This window comes from Toxorhynchites rutilus, chromosome 2, assembly GCF_029784135.1.
Source record: "Toxorhynchites rutilus septentrionalis strain SRP chromosome 2, ASM2978413v1, whole genome shotgun sequence".
NCBI classification, from domain to species: Eukaryota; Metazoa; Arthropoda; class Insecta; order Diptera; family Culicidae; genus Toxorhynchites; species Toxorhynchites rutilus.
This window is the reverse complement of record NC_073745.1, coordinates 56,171,124-56,191,401: the sequence shown is the minus strand read 5'-3', so window position 1 is coordinate 56,191,401 and position 20,278 is coordinate 56,171,124. Positions and strand designations below refer to the sequence as shown.

At 39.3% G+C, this 20,278-nt stretch overlaps 1 protein-coding gene across 7 annotated transcripts in view; it reads right to left on the bottom strand.

Moving 5' to 3' along the window:
- Positions 1-20,278, bottom strand: part of LOC129770102 (RNA-binding protein fusilli) — a 261,350-nt gene that overhangs the window by 42,986 nt on the left and 198,086 nt on the right. For all 7 annotated transcript variants that reach the window (XM_055772732.1, XM_055772736.1, XM_055772738.1 and 4 more), the window contains exon 7: positions 1,177-1,287. In XM_055772732.1, coding sequence (XP_055628707.1) covers positions 1,177-1,287 — 111 coding nt within the window. The remainder of the gene's footprint in view (positions 1-1,176; positions 1,288-20,278) is intronic.

Sequence of the window (20,278 nt, the reverse complement as noted above, 5' to 3'; positions counted from 1 at the left end):
GTCACAATAGGAAGGGAAGGAATGTGTTTTATGTGTAAGCGTCAGTCGAAGGAGGTTGTGTCTAAGCGGCAAGAAATCACTCAGAAGAAGCGGTTGAAGCTGCTGACGAAGAACTTTTTTCCAGCGAAATGCGATGTCCCGAAGAAGGTCTTTCTGTGGCTGACGATCAGCGAAAAAAGGGATGTCGCTGTTCTTTTCTTCGGGGGTTGTAGTGAACGGGAAGATAAACAGTATGAAATGCCTGCCGGAAGTTGCCACCTTCATCAAGAAGTATCCAACGAAAAAGGATGTGGTTTATTGGTCAGTCAAGAGATCACTGGAGGAGATGGTCCGGCTGAAGATAAACGTTGTACGAAGACCGCAAATCTGTCCAAGGTTCCCCGACTATGATCGATAGAACCTTTTTAGCGATCCTCAAACAGAGAATCTATTCCAAAAATTTCGTAGTAAAAGCGGAGAAGCTGCTGATCGCCAGAAAAAAAAACTGAAGGACGTGCCGACATTAATCTTTTCGTCACCCATGGTTCCGGCCAACTACCATAAGGCCACCGTAAGGCCGTAGAAGGCTGAGGAAAATTTGTTTGATTCAATTATCTTTTGTAGTTTTTTTCATCGTCATCCGAAATCATTAAATTTTAGTCATTGGTTTTAGCGGAGTTCTCTCGCTAACCTCCTCAGGTAACTTACTTCCAAAGATAACCTGAGATTAATCTAGAGGTTCTCTGGGAAAACCTTCTACATTGTGACTGTAATATCGTGAATTATTATGAATTACGCAATTTTAGATGGGTTCTCTCAGATGATTTACCAAAGGACACTCTACGACATTGATATACATTCTATATTCGTAAGTCCGTTTCGTTGAGTGGTTAAGAGTCCGCATTTATAGAGTCTCGTTTCTAGCGAATTGATTTGAAAGTCTGAAAAGGATGTGTTTTTGTGCGAAAATATTAAGTCTTTATTGATGAAAGTGAGTCTGAAAGATGATAAAATATCTCAGCAATACAATGATTTGAAACGCATCGCACGTGGAACTGCTGCTTTTCTAAGAATCTCGTAGGAAATTGCACTTGCGTATTGAATGATGGTCTGATAGATGGAATTCCCAAATAAAAATTGAGCCAATCGACTACTAGACGACAAATATGTTCGATGGAAAAATAAACGAACACTTACTTGGCCACATTAAGCCCTCGGAAGAACCGAGCGATGTCCTGATCGCTGCTCTGCCAGGGTAAACCACGTGCGCGCACTATGCACGTACCATCAATTTCATCATCGATTGAGCTGAAAACACAAAAAGAAAAAAAAACAAAGAAAGGTCAATAATTTTTGTTAAACGCTCGGTAGAGACATTGAAACGACGACGAATTATAAACTCATTTAGTCAGGTGATCAAATATACACAAAAATCCCACGCCATCTCTCTTGTTTTAAAGTGAGACATATTACCATGCGACGTCTGTTTTTGATCGGACATCATTTTCACCGGTCTACCGAGAGAAATAATAACCCCCGATCGACGGCTGGCGATAGTCATGAACGAGTTGTTTGACCAAGTTCTACTATGTGAACATTCGCGCCCAAACAGTGCTGCATCTCTCTAACCTCTCCCCATAGACACGCACGGGGTCCTCCATGCGCCGCACTTATGATAAGTGGCACCACCACGAATTGGAAATTTGATAAGCGTCATTACTGAAAAAATAATGACATGCTACTTGAACCACTTGAATAAACACTTTTGCGTGTATAATGACCCTGCCGTGTGACGCGTTGGTCGGAGCCCTCCATTGCGTTGTTTGACATCGATCGACGGCAAATGCAAAAATGCATAGGATACAGAAAAATCACTGTCGCGTACTGTTTCAATGCAGCGCGCTCCATGTGACGATCGCCGCCCTAGCGGAGTTATGTGCAGCAAGTGAGTATTGAACCCCTCATGTCGTTTTAATTACCCGTTCGATCGTAACCGAACGTTATCGGCCGTAACGTTGCTAGCGTCCTCCAGGAGACAAATGAAGCCGTATTGTATGCACCTTGTTCCACTCGCAGTTCTTCTCGGAACAAACTAAGCGTAAAGCCTAGGTTATACAGTGCGAGTTAGTACACGAGTAGGTCTAGGCAGTTACTGCGGTGCAGCTACTCACACCGTGCGAACACATCATGTCAATTAGTGTCATGTGTAATCCGGCGTGCGAGCTACTTCAAAGTTTTTTGATTTTACTCGCACTCGCATCCCTCAAAACGTCAAAAACAGCATTTATCATTCGAATCAGGGATGCCAAATGAAAAAAAAGTCTCCATTTTGAACATATTTAAAAATATGCAAAAATATGAACAGACTTGAAAATTATTGGAAAAAACAAATGAAACCCTCATAGTTTCTAAACGAAATTGTTGTTATTTTGTTTTGTACGCTGGCGTGGCACGATTCTTGAGATAGTTTTCTTGAAAATCTATAATATAAAATAACTATCAGACACAATCTTCATTCAAAATTCACTCACCACTTACTAAAAAGTATTGTTCTAAGAAACAGAATACATATTCGAATTGAAAAAGTCCATTTTCATTCATTATTTTAGTTTTTGAAGCGTATTTATTCCACCTGTAAATTTACTATCATTTTCATTACACAAATTGGTAACCGAAGCTGCTGTCAAGACGAAACAAATAAAATTTTAAAAAATCTTCTAGACTGCCATTTATAGCATCACATACTTTCGGAATTATCTTAGCTATGGATTAGCTCGGGGATCATCATCGTAGAGTTCCTTCAATATTGTATTTGTTGCTCCTTTTCTTTGCATCCTGGCCCAAATTCTTTTTTTTCTTTCTGCTTTTTCCGGATAGTACCTTCAGTTCGAATAAATTCAGCACAAAGTATTTTTATACACGGTCAGCGTGTATTTCGCGATAAACTTCTGTAATGATTAATTCAACTGAAAACCTGAGACGAAAACTACCAATAGAGAAGTTGATTTCGAATCAATCATCTGACAAATTCAGAGCTGACTGCTGTTTCTGACTATTTGATGGACATTTGAAAAATCACCTGGCATCCCTGGTAAACCCGTACTGTAGTATCTAGTTTCTCGCCAGCAGCTCACACTGTGTGAACGGACAAGGCAAGTCAACCAATTGTCAAGCGAGTTCACCGGGTCAGTAGCTTCTCACTGTCAAGTCAGCTACTAGCAACGTACAGGGTGGGCCATTTAAAGTGGAAGCATCTGGCAACCCCATAACTTTTGACAGAGATGTCAGATTAACAAATGTTATACCGCGTTGGAAGCGTCATTTCAGTACAATTTTAACCATGGAACAATACACACCTAAACAACGCGCTGAAATTGTTCAGCTGTACATTCAAAATAACTTCTCAATTGTGTTAACTAAACGTGCGTGGAAAAATAAAAATAAAGTTAAAACATCGCCTGGAGACAACACTATACGTCGATTATATGCCAAATTTATATCGTCAGGTAGTGTTGGTAATGCCAGTCATCTGTCCAGACAACGACCAAGACGTTTCGACGAGAATATTGATGCCGTTCGAGCCAGTGTTGCAGAGACTCCATCGACATCAGGTCGCCATCGTTCGCAAGAGTTAGGCATCTTTTTATTGCCATTTGTTCGTGAAAATGAATTGGACAATTACTGGTTCCAACAGGACGGCACTACATGCCATACAGCGGCTGCCACGACCAAATTATTGCGCGAAATGTTCCCCGGAAGATTAATATCGAAAAACGGCGATTATGACTGGCCACCGAGATCACCTGATTTGACGCCTCCTGACTTTTTTTTATGGGGATATTTAAAATCCAAGGTATACACTGGTAAACCAAGGACCCTGGCTGCGCTGAAAGACAATATCCGACAAGAAATTGCTGCCATATCGGCCGAAACATTGGGCAAAGTGATGGAAAATGCCAAAAAAAGGGCACATTTTGCGGTCAAGGCCAGAGGCGGTCATTTACGAGATATCATAATCAAAAAGTAGTTAGAACAAATCTCCTTGGACCAAAAATAAATGAATTTAAAAAAAAATATTTAAATAAAATTCCACTTCTTTACTTTGCTATTGCAAAAACAAATCCTTCCACTTTAAATGGCCCACCCAGTATAAATGGGTCCTAATGAGCAAGGAAGGGATGCTGCCATGATGCGGGTAACTAATGTGTGGCGCCCAGAGTTGTGCTGGAATGTCATTCTAAGCAGACAGAGCTATGGCATAATCGAGTTCCAATCGTGACATCAAATGTCAATGTTGTGTTGTATTGAAATGCAGTCTCCAGTTCAAAACGATGGATGGTTCGTTGGAAAGAGTTCTTCCGATTGCGTCACAAATCCTTGAGGTTTACTCATGGTCGGTAGGTGATAAACCCGCAACTGTGTTTTTCCCTTCTTTAAGTTATTATTTTTCAAAGAAATAAAGGCACCAATGAATTTACGCAAAAGTTTGGACTGTTGAGTGAGGTATATAAGTATAAGTTAAACCAAATCAATGGTTAAAAAACTGTTCAATACGGTGGCGGCAGCTCTAGCTCATTCAGAGACATCCTAGCTAGTCACGACCCCACTTTCATGTTATGTTATCTGTTCCTGATACCACTGTTTCATTTCACTCCTCCAATCCTCATTTTACCATACCCTTGCTTGCTCCATCCTAGTCCCGACCAATTTAACCCGTACTAGCTCTAGTTATAATAAAATGATTTTTTTTAGTCATATAGCAAATAAGTTTTATTTTGCGGTAAAATTAGACCATGAAATTCGCTTGTTCATCACTCCGGATATTATTTTAAAATGAAAAGAAAATTGGGAATAAACACATAAGAAGTAATCTCCGCATCGCAGAGGTTGGTTGCCCTTTTTTGAGAATGGGCTTCCCCATATTATGGATGAGCGCACCTGCTGAATGTAGCATGCTACAAAATATGAACGAAATTAACAGCATCGAAATCAGAAGTCTCAAATGCACACGGGAGCAGAGCGACAACTGAACTCGATAATTTGCCTCAGCAAAGATGCGTAATTCATTAGCCAGCCAAAACTATCGGATACGTTTATAGACGATGAATAGCTGTGATTGGATTTTAGCCACTCATGGAACGGAGGCCGCTACAGTAGTGCCTGATTTCAATGTCTGTGTTTGAGAAGAGTCTAAAAGGTTGTGCTCAAAAAATATTTTAACTTATGAGGAATTTCACGCCAAACTAGCCTGGTAGTGAAAAAGACAAATAATCCAAATTACAATTTTCACAATCAAATAATAAGTTCTATTTGCGACTGATTTTTCATGAGGACATATCCAAGATCACTGATTTCAAGAACTCAATAGTAACTCAAGTAACTCAAAATCCAGCTGTTGTATTAAAATATGACATTCAAAAAACTTGCTAGATATTTTGAACTTTATAAAAAAATGCAAAATTTTTATTCTACATAATCCATTCACGATTCCAAATCACAGTCTTGTACCAGCTAGCAAGTAGACCACAGTCTTTCCTAATGCTGAAATCATACATAACAGTTTTGCTTGATTCAAAAGAAGGATGAAAGTGAAGAAAGAAAGCAAGCATTGCATCGCAAGCCATTTAGTCATTTTTCAAACCTGGTCCAACCTGGCAACTGGTCCAGCATCAACAACACATCAACAACAACCACCTCAGCTGCAGTAACATTATACAGGGTTCTACAGTTGACAATGCAGAAGAAATTAATTCATCAGTTCCTTTCAGAACTATTTTTTTCAAATAAGCTTCCGCTGTTGACCCACAAGTTCAAGCTCCCAGAAACTCGTTTCCATAGGAAAACCGTTCGTCATCCAACATGAACCTCTGCTCTCATGCTACACCGAATCTAGCGTTGACAGAAAACATTTCATCTTCGGCAGAAAAAATGCGTTTTCGTATCCTGAAGGGTCAAATGAACAAATGAAATCATCTGTTTCAAAAGCTTTAATATGTATCTTTCTTTTTTTTTATCTCTTTTAGGATTGTACCAAAAAATGTCCAAACAATGTCAACGGGGATCGAACCAAGGCCGGCTAGAATGCAAGGCTGTTTTACACGATCACGCTATCCACATAGTTACTAGTACTGTTGTATAAATGCGTGATAATATTAGGCTGTCAAAAAAGTCCTGCGGTATTTCCGCGAGGTGTCGTTGTAAGCGCGTAGTTCTAGTTGTAATAATTGTATCGAGTCATACTATAGTTTGTTGGAAAGGTATTTTTGTGCGCTATAATAAAGTCCTTGACAGTATTTTGTTTGGTTAAGTCGTTCGTGAGGTATAGAGTCGCAAATATGGAGCAAAATAAAGAGAAAATCCGACATATTTTACAGTACTACTATGACAAAGGCAAAAATGCACCTCAAGCTGCCAATAACATTTGTGCAGTTTATGGACCCGATACAGTTTCCATTTCCACCGCACAACGATGGTTTCAACGTTTTCGTTCTGGTGTAGAGGTCGTCGAAGATGCGCCACGCTCCGGAAGGCCTGTCGTCGAAAATTGCGACAAAATCGCTGAATTAGCCAAGAAAGACCGGCATAGTAGCAGCCGTAGCATCGGCCAAGAGCTGGGGATAAGTCATCAAACCGTTATTAACCATTTGAAGAAGCTTGGATTCACAAAGAAGCTCGATGTATGGGTGCCACACACGTTGACGCAAAAAAAACACCTTTGACCGTATCGACGCATGTGAATCGCTGCTGAACCGCAACAAAATCGACCCGTTTCTGAAGCGGATGGTGACTGGCGATGAAAAGTGGGTCACTTACGACAACGTGAAGCGCAAACGGTCGTGGTCGAAGCCCGCTGAAGCGGCTCAGACGGTGGCCAAGCCCTCATTAACGGCCAGGAAGGTTCTGCTGTGTGTTTGGTGGGATTGTCAAGGAATAATCTATTATGAGCTGCTTCCCTATGGCCAAACGCTCAATTCGGACCTGTACTGCCAACAACTGGAACTGGCTTGAAGGTAGCATTCATGAAGAAGAGGCCATCTTTGATAAACAGAGGCCGCATTGTCTTCCATCAGGACAACGCCAGGCCACACACTTCTTTGGTGACGCGCCAGAAGCTCCGGGAGCTCGGATGGGAGGTTCTTTTGCATCCGCCGTATAGTCCGGAACTTGCACCAAGTGACTACCACCTATTTTTGTCCATGGCGAACGAGCTAGGTAATCAGAAGTTAGCCACAAAAGAGGCCTGTGAAAATTGGCTATCCGAGTTTTTGCCAATAAGGAAGCGAGCTTCTATAACATGGGTATTATGAAGTTGGCATCTCGTTGGGAATGAGTCATCGAACAAAACGGCGCATATTTGACTTAAAACAGATGATTGTAACTTATTTTATGAACAAATGAAAATTCAAAAAAATACCGCAGGACTTTTTTGACAGCCTAATATTACGTCTCATTGCAAAACGAAGTTGGAAAGTGTTTTCTAAGAGCAAAAAGCAGAACCTAAACGTGAATCTATATCTTTCTCGGTCTGAGCCGTGTATGTGGCCAAGTATGCGAAAAGCTTTAATACGTACTTATTTGCAATGTGTCTCTAGTTTCGCCCTTATATTGTAATAACGCATTTGCCGTTATTTTTAGGCTCATTCAATGTAATAAATCGGGATGTCAATACAGGTGCTAAAATTAAATTTTTTGTGTATCGATCCAATGCGCACATTGATGCAGTTTCGTTCGGTGGAAGTACCGCGTTAATGCTCTCTTCTTATGAAATTGAAATTGCTAAATAATTGTACGAATTATTATGCCTTTTTCATCAGTGCCCTGTTCTGACACTACTTCGGCATCTCTAATGCCAAATAGCTGTACACCAGCATTTTCAATGCGTATAAGCCTGATAAAATCACAACATTATAAATGTAAATAAACATTAATGAAAATTAGCATATACGAAAACGTTGCATGCTACCATATGATATTTAAGATAAAAGCAATAGTAAATGTTCTGTATGATCATTTAGTGTTAGCATATAATGTTTATGAGCATTAGGACAAAAATAATGGCATCGCTAATCCAACGAAATCGATGACTTGCTTCTCGTCTAAATAAACAGAAGCAGAACCACTAAACGTTTCTATTGTACCGTATATAAGCACTAGCACCTCTTATTAAAAGCGGTAATTGCATCATTTTAAGAGCTGTCTTTCTCTCTTTTAGCATTATATTTGCTCTATATCAGCGGTACTCAACCTTTAATACGGAGGGCCACAAACACGTGTTAGTCATGGTGTCGCGGGCCGCAAACAAATTAAATAAAGAGTGGTGTTCAAGACACGACCATATTGTTAACATAGGACTACGAAATTATAAACGGCGAAGAACAACTAATATAGAAATTTAAGATAAAAAGACTTTAGTAGAAACGTGTGGTAGCACTGACAAGGGCCGACGAAAGAACGCTTTCGCTGAGTAAGGGGCGCGAACGTTTTACGAAGCAATAAAATTCCAATTTGAGCAGATTTTCGAATTAACTCTCAAAATTTTTATGTGCTGTTGATTGCTGTGCAGAGCGACACTTAAACACTTACTGAATATCCAAGTAGTATTTCAGTATCTCTTAGCAAAATTATGTTTCCAACGATCTCAAAAACAACGGTGTAATGATGATCATCATTACTCTTGAATCCACTCAGAACGGCAACAGAAAATCCAAATTGAATCGGGTGTATGGTGAGGTAGCGGTGTCTCAGCAACCGCTGCGAAACAAAGTTCTCAATTCGCTTTGGACTTTATTTCAGAATGTATCAAAAATTTTTCAACAATTTTTCAATTGAAAGCTTTGGTGGACCTAACAGGACCGATGGGTTCACGCGAGAACAATACACGAGGTTTGTGTCCTCATTACCCACTCCGTATACATCGCGAATATTCTTCTCGTGATATACACGGTGCGACCCGAGGCAGTTTTATATTTGTTCCCCCACCACTGTTATCTATTTGATAACGCATAAAATCAACTATTTATTCGTACGGGCGATTCAATCATACACAACAAATCTTCACATAACGGTTTCAAAACCGGCGCGGTACGTTCTATTTAATATTTCTCTTCTGCTTTGCATCTGTCCGTCGGCGCAAGCTCTGCACAATGCTTACTTCGCGCATATTCTGAAAATACATTCTAAGGCGAAAAATGTTTCACATCCGTTCAACATGGTTTCAAAATAGAAACTGTGGTTGACCAAAACGAGTACAATTTTTATAGTGATTTCACGGCCATACGACGACATGCATCAATCGCTGACCAATCTTGACTTGATGGTTAAAAGCCCATATTTAGGAATTTTATATATTTTGCAATTTCAATAAGATAGCCATTCCATGTCGAACCGATATAGTGATTCTCATATTTTCGTGGAATGTGGTAATGTTGTTCCTTACCACAAAATATCAGACCCGTATTTTTATTTTTTTTTTACTGGAGTGCCCATTTCCATTTTAGGGAAAGGTCCGAAAAATCTAATTTGTCCCCTTTTTTCCAAAATTTACTTGTTCAAAGATTCATAACTTTTGAACCACTGGGCCGGTTTAGACGATCAACATTTCAAATTGAAAGCAATGAACAAGTCTTCTTTAAAAAAAGTAGCGCATTTTCTAAAAATTACTGGACCGATTCAGATGATCTATATATATAATTAAATCCAATAAGCTAGTCTTGTTTGAAAAAATATTACACTTGAGGGAAAAACGGGTTTTGTTTTCGTAATAATTGATCGTAATTGTTTTTTTATAGTTTACAGGGTTTCGGAACCAAGGGCGTCATATTTTTTTTATATATTTTCTTGAAAGCTGAGATTTTTCTACATAACATATCCGAATCATCAGAGAGGTGTTTTTTTCGTTTATGAGTTATGATTTTTCAAGGTTCACATGTTTTCAGTTTTCGTTCAATATTCCTATGCGACTAGACTACATCTATGCTACTGGAAACCAATCTTTACGCATGTGTAGTATTTCTTTTCAAAGAAGACCAGCTCATGAACAATTAGATATATCGATCATCTGAATCGGCCCAGTAGTCAAAAGTTATGAAATATTGAAAAAAGTCATTTTTGGAAAAATGATTTTTCGAACCATCAGTTAATTTTGGAAAAATCATAACTCAAGAACAAAAAATAACGCCTCTCTGAATTTTGGATATGCTTTCAAGAGAAAAAATATTTAAAAAATCGAGGGGTTGAATCCATGACACGACCGCTTAGAACGGAGAACTACGCAATCTTTTTTGTTTTCTGAAATTTGTTGGTTTATCATTTCGGATATTATTTGCGAATACGTAAATAACTGGAGTGGAGTTTACTTCGCAAATATTCTCTTCTCGTTATCCTCCTTCATTGTTTCTTTTCTAGCGGCTGCATAAGTTACCCGTTATTGACAACTCTGTTCGGGAAAGCACACAAATGGACAGAACAAATGTGTGGGGAAATGGGAATGCTTCCAATTTTCATCAATTTAAACCATATGAAGACTATGTGATTGTAATGTATAGCATATCAAACAAATCATAGAAAATTCCCGATTCGATTGGTATGCAAATCGTTAAAATCCGTTCTCAGCAAAACATGTTATTAACGTTAACTTTAGTTCATAAAAACGTGACCTGTTTTCTGATTTGGCACCCTTAATGTAAGAGGTAGTCCAACGCCCTGGACTCCGAGACCATGAAACCTATGAAAAACAAACACAATCAATAAATACGAAAACAAAATCCATTTTTTTTGCGAATATCATTCATCTCCTATTTACCATTCTGAAGTGATTGTAGTACCACTTCGTTCAGTTGTCAAAGAGGTGTTAACACTCGAATCCTTGCACGTTAGAAAGTTCAAACCTACATATAACATATAACATATATGCAGAAATGATGTGGTGCAAAAATACAGAAGCACTATTCACCAGTTTGCATGAAAATGTGTCTCCATTGAACGAAATTGCAACACTATGTGCGACATCAATCTTCCATTGTTATTTTGTATCGAGCAAAACAGCTGTGTCTGACATCAGCATTGAGAAAGACCGCTGTCTGCTAGCTGTTTTAATTATAGAAACTTGAAAAAGACCAATTTGAATAACTAAACTAAGCTTTTATCCTCGAGAAAGGTGATTTGGAAAACCTCGCTGCCGTCTGGTCACTAGCTGGAGGATTAATGGATAATGAATGTTGCCGCGAATAGCTTGTCTAGAATCAATAAATTGTGAACGGGTGGAGCTTAAATTGCAATACTTTCTCCATCCGTTATTGTTACACATATAAAACAGTGTAAAATAAAGTAACTCTTGCTGGGTCAACCAGAAACAAAACAGATACTTTCCTGAACAAGATGCGATCAATGCCTTCACGGTTCCCCTGCCGACCTTCAGTTTTGAAATAGTCAAATGGATCTATACTGACCTAGAAGATTCTGGGAAAAGGATCGAGAAAACATTCAGAGAGGCCGCAATACACCATCCTCAATCGGTACTAGAGAGAGTGACAGTACCACGCAAAGAAGGGGGACTTGAAATCGTCTATTGACAACCGGCGCTTCAAAGTGGTCTATTTCAATACAACGTACCGAACTACCGGTACCTGCCTGCACCTGTCCTGGAAAATGACCGTTTCAAGCTGTACTGGGATCGCACGGTTCTGATCGACCTCTCGATCCACCAAAACCGTCCTGCAAACCGACATTATGGTAAACGACAAGAGCGACTGATAAATCAGCAGCCTCAATGGATGTCGCTATTTCATTGAACCAAAACCTGGAGGAGACCCACGGTCACAAAAAATGTGTGTAACCACCATTGGCCGTGGAACCCAACGATATGTGATGGTTAAGAAAGGTCCCAAAAATTGTTGAACATCGAGTAAAGATTGGCCGGCATCTAAAAGTCAGTCATCTTCAGCACCTGCGCGATTGTCCGAAAATTTCTCGGTCAGAACCAAACAGCACGAGCACGCAGATACGTGCATTCTGCACAGCCTAATCCCAACCAATTTCCGTTTAGACAATGCTTGACAGTTTACAATTGTTCGATAGTTAGTTTCATGAAATATAGAATTTTCTTCGCTGTTATAAATTGCTAAGGAGTGCCCCAATCGATTGTTGCAAGTATCTTGTAAACCCATCAGGAAATGACAGAGCATGAGCGCTCGAAATTGGACAATTTCCGCTATGCGGTAGATTTTTCGGTTTTCAATTTGTACTCCCAATGTGTTCCTGAAAGACGTAATCCTACGACAAAAAAAAACGTTTGCACAAGTGCATCGCAGCCTACGGACACTATAATTTTGAACTTTGAGGATAAAATATGTCAAACAATTCCGGTTAGTGTAGAATATCTGAGCACTCGTTAGGAACGGTGTTAGTAATACTATTTTTGAAGAGATGTAGTACATCTAGTTCATCAGCATAAGCCCAATTGAATAGAAAAAGCCATATTGAAGTTGTGGTGATTGGCACACATAGCATTCGCCATTTGGCCGTCAATTATACAAAATCGAAACGTTTCCGATAATGAAATTATCTACAAACCTTAGGAAACAGTTCCTTCGACGGGAGAATGATTTATATTCCACTATACCAACACTTCACAAGTTCACGTCTGAGAATTCATATACACAGTCCTAATTGACCAGAGATAAACACCACCAATATGAACTGAGGATGCAGACAAAAACCAATAATCTCTTATCTCCTAATTATCACAAACACCCGGCTATAATCCATTCCAAATCAATGGCACACATACAGAGCGGCAGCACCACTATAAAAAACTGTCAAAATTGAACACGCTAAGTTGAACACACTGAGAAGTTAACTGCTAGAAGAAAAAAAATGACTTTCAGCTCAAATACGTGGCGCAGCACAGTATTAACAGAAAAAAGTCTCCGCGCAGCGCTAAAGCCAACGATAAGCACGTTCGAAACGCTTCGCGTTTTTCTTTAATCCAGGCTGCTGCTGGCTTCCTTACTGAAGCGATACATTTTTAATCGATTCATCACACACAAAAATGCAATTGCGCGCGCTCTGGTGTACCAATATGCATCGCGTTATTTTTTTCTGTCCATAATTCGTCTAGTGTCCGGATGCTGTACTACTGGCGGAAAGGGCAACCGCGATTCAAACCATCGCCGCGGGACGTGTTCAAAATATAATCCGAGGTCACCGCGCGTTCTTTCTGTGCAACAGGTTGCAGCAGCGCGCTAAACGCTAGCTGGCGTAACGAAATTTGTGGCGGCAACGGCGGCTGCGCGGATCGTTGGCCCGATTGTTCTCACGGCTTGTTGTCACTCTCTAACCGCGCGTTTGCTGCTTTCGACCGAACCGCGAGAGAACGCAACTGTAAATGAGCATCGGTAGAACTCTACTTCCATATGGGACAGCCGCAGCAGCAGCATTCGTTTGACGTGTTATTGATTCCCTATCGCATGCAAGTGTCAATAGAAATAACCGTGCGTTGATGCTACACTGAGATCGCTTTCGGTTCTAGTGACCCTGCTCCGACGATTGAGGGTATTGTTGGATCGTTAGGTCATAAAAATATGAATTAAAATGTGTATTTCAACAACAACATGCAACTTGAAGCTCGGAAAATATGACAATTCTATCCGTTCATTATTGTCAGGCTTTCCTAAACTATCAAGTCATTATTCACCACAAAGCAAGCAATATGAATTATGCGTACATCTTCTTCTTCTTCTTTGTTTTTAAGAGGCTTTAAACTTTGCAGTTCATTCGCCTCTATTATGGGTACATTAAATTTTATATGATTGAGGTTATTTGTATTGTTTGAAATCGCTGTATGTTTTTTTTTTTAATATTGACAGACTTTTGTGAGAGTTTACGACTTTTCTCACAATACAATTCGAATGAAACAAAAATTATAAATACACTAGTAACATAAAACATTAAAGGAGTACTAACCATTGGAAATAAAGAGGCAGTATCCGATATGTTTTCGTATTTGCACTTCAAATCAAAACATTTCGATGCTAAAAAGTGTTCTTTAAAAACACAACAATTTTAGAGGGTCGTTCGAAATGTTCATGTAAAATAAAAAAAAAGTTTGGTGTAAACCTTTTTTTCAATTTCTAACATAATTTCCTTTTAGGTTTATACACCATATCTAACGCTGTCCTAGTTTGTTGATCCTTTCCGAAAAATAGGATGTGTCCAACGCTGAGAAATAACCTCTCGTTTCTGTAAGGGGCTGTCCACATACCATATGGACAGAGAAAGCATGATTTTAGACTTGCAAATAACATATTTCTCCGTTACATGGGATAAATGTTTGATGCAGAAAAGTAAATTATCATTCATAATTTTATTTTCAAAGGTTGTTATTCCACCTGAGAATTTATTGCCGTTTTCGCTTCACACTAACGGAACACGGAACATAATTCCGCAAACGCGAAATCCAATTGGACTAACAATGATGTAATTGTAAAAGATATGAGAATTCAACTTTCTGACCTTTCTACTGTATTTTCCGACTTTTCTCTCAACTGACGGGTGTTAAATAAAAAATGAGAATTTTTTCAATACCTTTCAATAACTCAAATAAAGAGCGTAAAATTTTCTTTCTCCAAGAAAATTGCTCTTTGGGCTCCCTAGAAACAGTAGGCGTGTTTGGTTTTGCTAGTTTGAATTTAGTCAAAGCAAAGATGGCGTCGAAACAGCACGTGCTCCGCGAACGCATTGTACGGTTCTACGAAACGCATTTCCAGCAAGGAAAAAAGTTCACGGTGGCACATTTTAAGGAAGAAAATGTACCTGTCAGTACGGTATATCGTATCCTGGGTTCCCTGAACGTAGAGCGGAAGGTCGGAAGTGGTCATCCGGTGACGATAATGACGAAGCAGAGGAAGACATCGGTAAAGAAGCTGTTTGACAACAAGGACGCAACCAGCCTGCGTGACGCCGGTCGGAAATATGGCTGCTCCCGCGTATTGATCCATCGGACCCTCAAGATGGAAGGAATCGTCTGCAGGAAGAAGACGAGGTCGTCGGAGTACACGGAGGAGCAGATTGAGACGGTTAAATCACAGTGTCGGTGGATGACCAAAAAAATACCGCGGGACGTCTTTCGTTCTGGACGACGAAAGCTATTTTCCACTGTCCAAAACGCATATTCCAAAAAATGATAATTATTACTCCAGCGACAAGTCATCCACACCGCCTGAAGTGAAATACAAGTTCAAGCACGAGTTTGAAAAAAAAGGTTATGTTGTACATCGCCATTTCCGACCGGGGCATTTCAAAGCCTTGGTTTAAGCCGAGCGGTCTGGCAATCAACCAACAAATATATCGAGAAGAGTGCCTCGATAAAATCCTGCTGCCGTTCCTGAACGAGCATCACGCGGATGGGAAGTACGTCTTCTGGCCGGACAAGGCGTCTTCCCATTACGCCAAGAAGACGCTGGCGTATCTTGAGGAGAAAAAGATACCGTTCGTGCCGAAAGATCGTAACCCAACAAACTTGCCCCAGTGCCGCCCAATAGAGGATTTCTTTGGCTCACTCAGTGCCCTAGTGTATAAAAACAATTGGAGGGCCAAGGACACGAAGCAACTGACTACAAGAATCCGGAATTGTATCCGGAAAATGGACGTAAGTGCCGTACAACGTTCTTGTGAGAGCATCGCGACAAAGTTGCGTCGAAGAGCAGACCACGGCCCTTACTCGAACATTCACTGACATTTTTTTGAAGAAAATACATTATGTTATTAAAAAAATACTGAAATCGATGAAAAAAAAAATATATGTGATTTAAAAAATTCTCATTTTTTATTTAACACCCGTTATATTGATCTATGGGAAGACACGAATACAACAAAATAAAGACGGCTCAAATCGAACCTTTCCTTCTTCGGGTTTTGCGCTCACCAACACATTTGGCCATCCATTTTGATTTATATAGATAAAGGAAATAACTGAATTGCGCCTAAATTGCTTTACTGATTGTGATTACAAACGCCAATCAAATAAACATATATGGATTTAGAATCATTATCAGAGTTTCAGTCCATTATTTATTACTTGAGAACTCGAAAAAAAATTGTTTAATACGAGAAAGTTAATTTAGGCTCACGACTATATCTCAGAAAGCTTGCCATCTGGAATTCCATTAACATTTTCTCCTCACTGCGCATACGTTATAATCAAATGAGAAATCAATTATTCCCAGTTCTTTCATTTTCCTCCATTTCATAAATAGAATTTCAAGAAAAAAAAAATTAACAAATAACATGTTTCTCCGTTACATGGAATAAATGATTGATATAGCAAATATGATAGAATAAAGACAGTCCTACATCGGACAATTCCTTCCTCGAGTTTTTCTATTATCAACACATTCGGTGATCCATTTTTAATAGAGATAGAAGAAGATATAGGCGTGCGTTCTATCACATTAAAATCCATTTCCACTTTTGAACGAAAATCAATTTCGTCACCACAAACACCAAATGGACTAACAACGCTTGCCAATATGTAATTGTAGAACATATGCGAATTGAATTTTTCGAATTTTCCCATTTTCCTTCAGGGTTTTCCGAAAATTTTCAATTGTCGTGTTTGGTTAGAATATGTTGAAATATGTGTATTATTTTTACGGGACTCCCTCTCCATTCCAGAGGAGGGAGGGGTGTCGTACCATCATAGAAACATTTCTCCTACCCAAAACCGTCACATACCAAATTCGGTTCCGTTTGCCTGATTGATTTTCGAGTAATGCAGCCCCCACCTTAGGGAGGGGGAGGAGTGTGAAACCACCATAGAAACATTTATTGCGTCCTAAAATTTCCACATGTCAACTGTGGTTTCGTTTGCTTGATTAATTCCCGAGTAATGCAGAAATTTGTGTTTCATTCGTATGGCAGCCTCCCCTTAGAGAGGGGGGAGGAGTGTCTAACCACCATAGAAACATTTATTGCGTCCTAAAACTTCCACATGTCAACTGTGATTTCGTTTGCTTGATTAATTCCCGAGTAATGCAGAAATTTGTGTTTCATTCGTATGGCAGCCTCCCCTTAGAGAAGGGGGAGGAGTGTGAAACCACCATAGAAACATTTATTGCGTCCTAAAATTTCCACATGTCAACTGTGATTTCGTTTGCTTGATTAATTCCAGAGTAATGCAGGAATTTGTGTTTCATTTGTTTGGCAGCCCTCCCTTAAAGAGGGGGGAGGAGTGTCTAACTATCATAGAAACATTTATTGCGCCCTAAAACTCCCACATGTTAACTGTGGTTTCGTTTGCTTGATCAATTCCCGAGTAATGCAGAAATTTGTATGGCAGCCCCCCCCTTGGAGAAGGGGGAGGAGTGTCTTACCACCATAGAAATATTTATTGCACCCTAAAACATCCGCATGCCAAATTTCGTTTTATTCGCTTGCTTAGTTCTCGAGTAATGTAGACATTTTTGTTTCATTTGTATGGCATCCCACCCCTTAGGGAGGGAGAAGAGGTCTCGAACTATCCTAAGAACCTTCCCCGACCCCAAAAACCCCTACATACCAATTTTCATGCCGATCGGTTCGGTAGTTTCCGAGTCCATAAGAATCAGACAGACAGACAGAAATCCATTTTGATATATATATATATATATATATCTATATATATATATCTAGCATATCTATATATATATATATATATATATATATATATATATATATATATGCCAATATATATATATATATATATATATATATATATATATATATATATATATATATATATATATATATATATAGATATGCTAGAGCCAATACGAGCGAGCGAAACAGGAAACACATTTAAATGAAAGCGTATGAAAGCTTTTCGTACAGTTTGCCAAATACACGGCCCAGACAGAGAAAGATATATTCTCGTTCAGGTTCTTCTTTATCCTCTTAGAAAACACTTTCCAACTTCATTTTATGATGAGGTGTAACATTATCACGCTTCTATATAGCAGCGCTGGCAGCTATATGGATAGCGTGGTCGTATGAAATAGCTTTGCATTCCAGCCGGCCTTGGTTCGACCCCCATTGACGTCGTATGAACTTTTTTTTGGCACAATCCCAAATGAAATGAGAAAATAAAACAGAAAGAGATGTATGCTCACATACATACAAACCATTTTTAAGCTTTTTAAACAGCTCATCATTTGCGCATTTGACCCTCCAGCACACGAAATGGCATCATTTCTGCCAAAGATGAAATGTTTTCTGCCAACGCTAGTTTGGGTGTAGAGTCTAAGGTGTAGTAGGAAGAACTTCTTTTTCCAACAGATGGATTTAGAAGTCTGGATTCCGCATTGTATAAACGAGATTGGGGTATGCTAATTGGCGTAAGGGTTTGGGTTATATCTGGTTCTAGGTCGGCAAGGCAAGGTTGACGTAGGACTACCGTTGGCTTAGTTATTATTTGTTTGAAGTTACATCTAAATCAATTTTCAATGAATGGATTTTTTCTATAAGATAGAATGATACTCGCAAAAGGGGTAGGGATTTTAGAGTTGATGACAGCCAATGTATGTTTGGTGTAAGGTACAGAAATTAAAAAAGGAATAGTCTTAGATCAAAACTCCTGACAAGTGCATTAAATAAACCATTACGTCGCGCCCTAGCAAAAGTAACGAACTCGTTCGTTTTTGGAGCTGAGCACCGCTCGCTTACAAGTTATTACTAGCTATCAGCTCGTGTGCGCGCGGTCCACTTGAGTAAACACTTGGGTGAAAGATGATAACGAAATCGCCACTGCCAGGCCGTATCAGCTATTCAGCCGGGAGAAGGAGAGACAATACATAAATATTCGAATGCACAGTATCAGATTGAATATTCACGGCAGTCACAAGGCGAAATTGGCGAATCATCATCGATATGATTGCGATATGGATACACCGAGAGGTGGATCATTCAGCGATTTTACTACTTCCACTGAAGTGTCAAATATTGATTCAACTCGTTCACACGGTTCAAACAAACACAAACCAACCTCCTCAGAAACACACAGAAATGTCATTTTCCAATAATGCATGCAGAAAGGCGCCTAGCGACTAGGCTAACAGTGCACGAGACCCGGAAATGCACAATACTTGGATGATTCGATTCAACTGGGCTCAGGTTTTTTTATCTGAATCACTTTCTGTTGCCCCCTTTGACCGCAACATTCATCACATATAGATATTTTTATGTGGTTAAAACGGTGCTGTCAAAGCTATACTCATATTTCACTCTCACAGTAGCAATTATGTTTTGTCTGGTGAACTGGTGCCCGTTTCTGATTGCCGGTATAGTCATGATGATAATCAGTGCGTACCTAATCGACATGTAGTTTCAGCAGTATTCAGGTTGTTCATAAAAATTCAGCGCCGGAAGTGGGAAATTATGATGAGAAAATCTGTTGAATTTTCTGTTTCAATAATATAAAAAAAAATCGGATCTAATCTTTTTTTTTACGAATTCCGTTGCAATTTTGATAGTCTGTTTCCGATATTCATTTCAGATTGTACTCATTTTTAAGAATGCTATTCAAATTTGAAATAGAGGGGATTCGGTTTTAAATATCTCGCGTATTCTCATATCCCCAGATATGAATTTCAGGGGAAAATTTAGACTCCACATATAACTGATACACAAATTAATCGCGTTGATCGCCTTGAAGTCATAAAATTGTACCTTGAGCGGTAACAAAAACATAATTCAAAATGGGAAGAAAAGTGCATTATTCACAACCAAAAAAACCAGCTACCGCTACTGCACCAATGCCATCGCTCGACATCTGTGAAAACGTTTACCATAAGACACAACCCGAATGCCACCACACTAATTGGAGAATAAATCATCAAGGGGGCTGCTGCTCTGCAGTAAGCTAATGAAATTTGATCGTTAATCGCTTCGAGCCAAGAGGAGCAAAGGGGTGCAGGTGCTAAGCGTCGAAAATCAGCGCATTGTGTGCATAATAATATTGGACTGTAAAGTATAATTAATATAATTGGAAAATATCGGCTCGATTCAGTGCTGTACAATCAAGTTAAGCAGTATGAACGAATCGATGCAATCGATGGCCTCGTCGATTCTTTTTCTTGATGTTGATTTATTTCCCACCACTTTTCGATGAGAGAGCCATTATTTGAATTTTTGTCAAGTGTTCTAGCTTAGTTCATGTCATGGAATTGGGATGCCATTCATAATACGGCACCATGGTTCGCGTGGTTCAGAGTAATGACCAGTAATGACCATCATTATGCACTCAAACAAGCAGATGAATATACTAGGG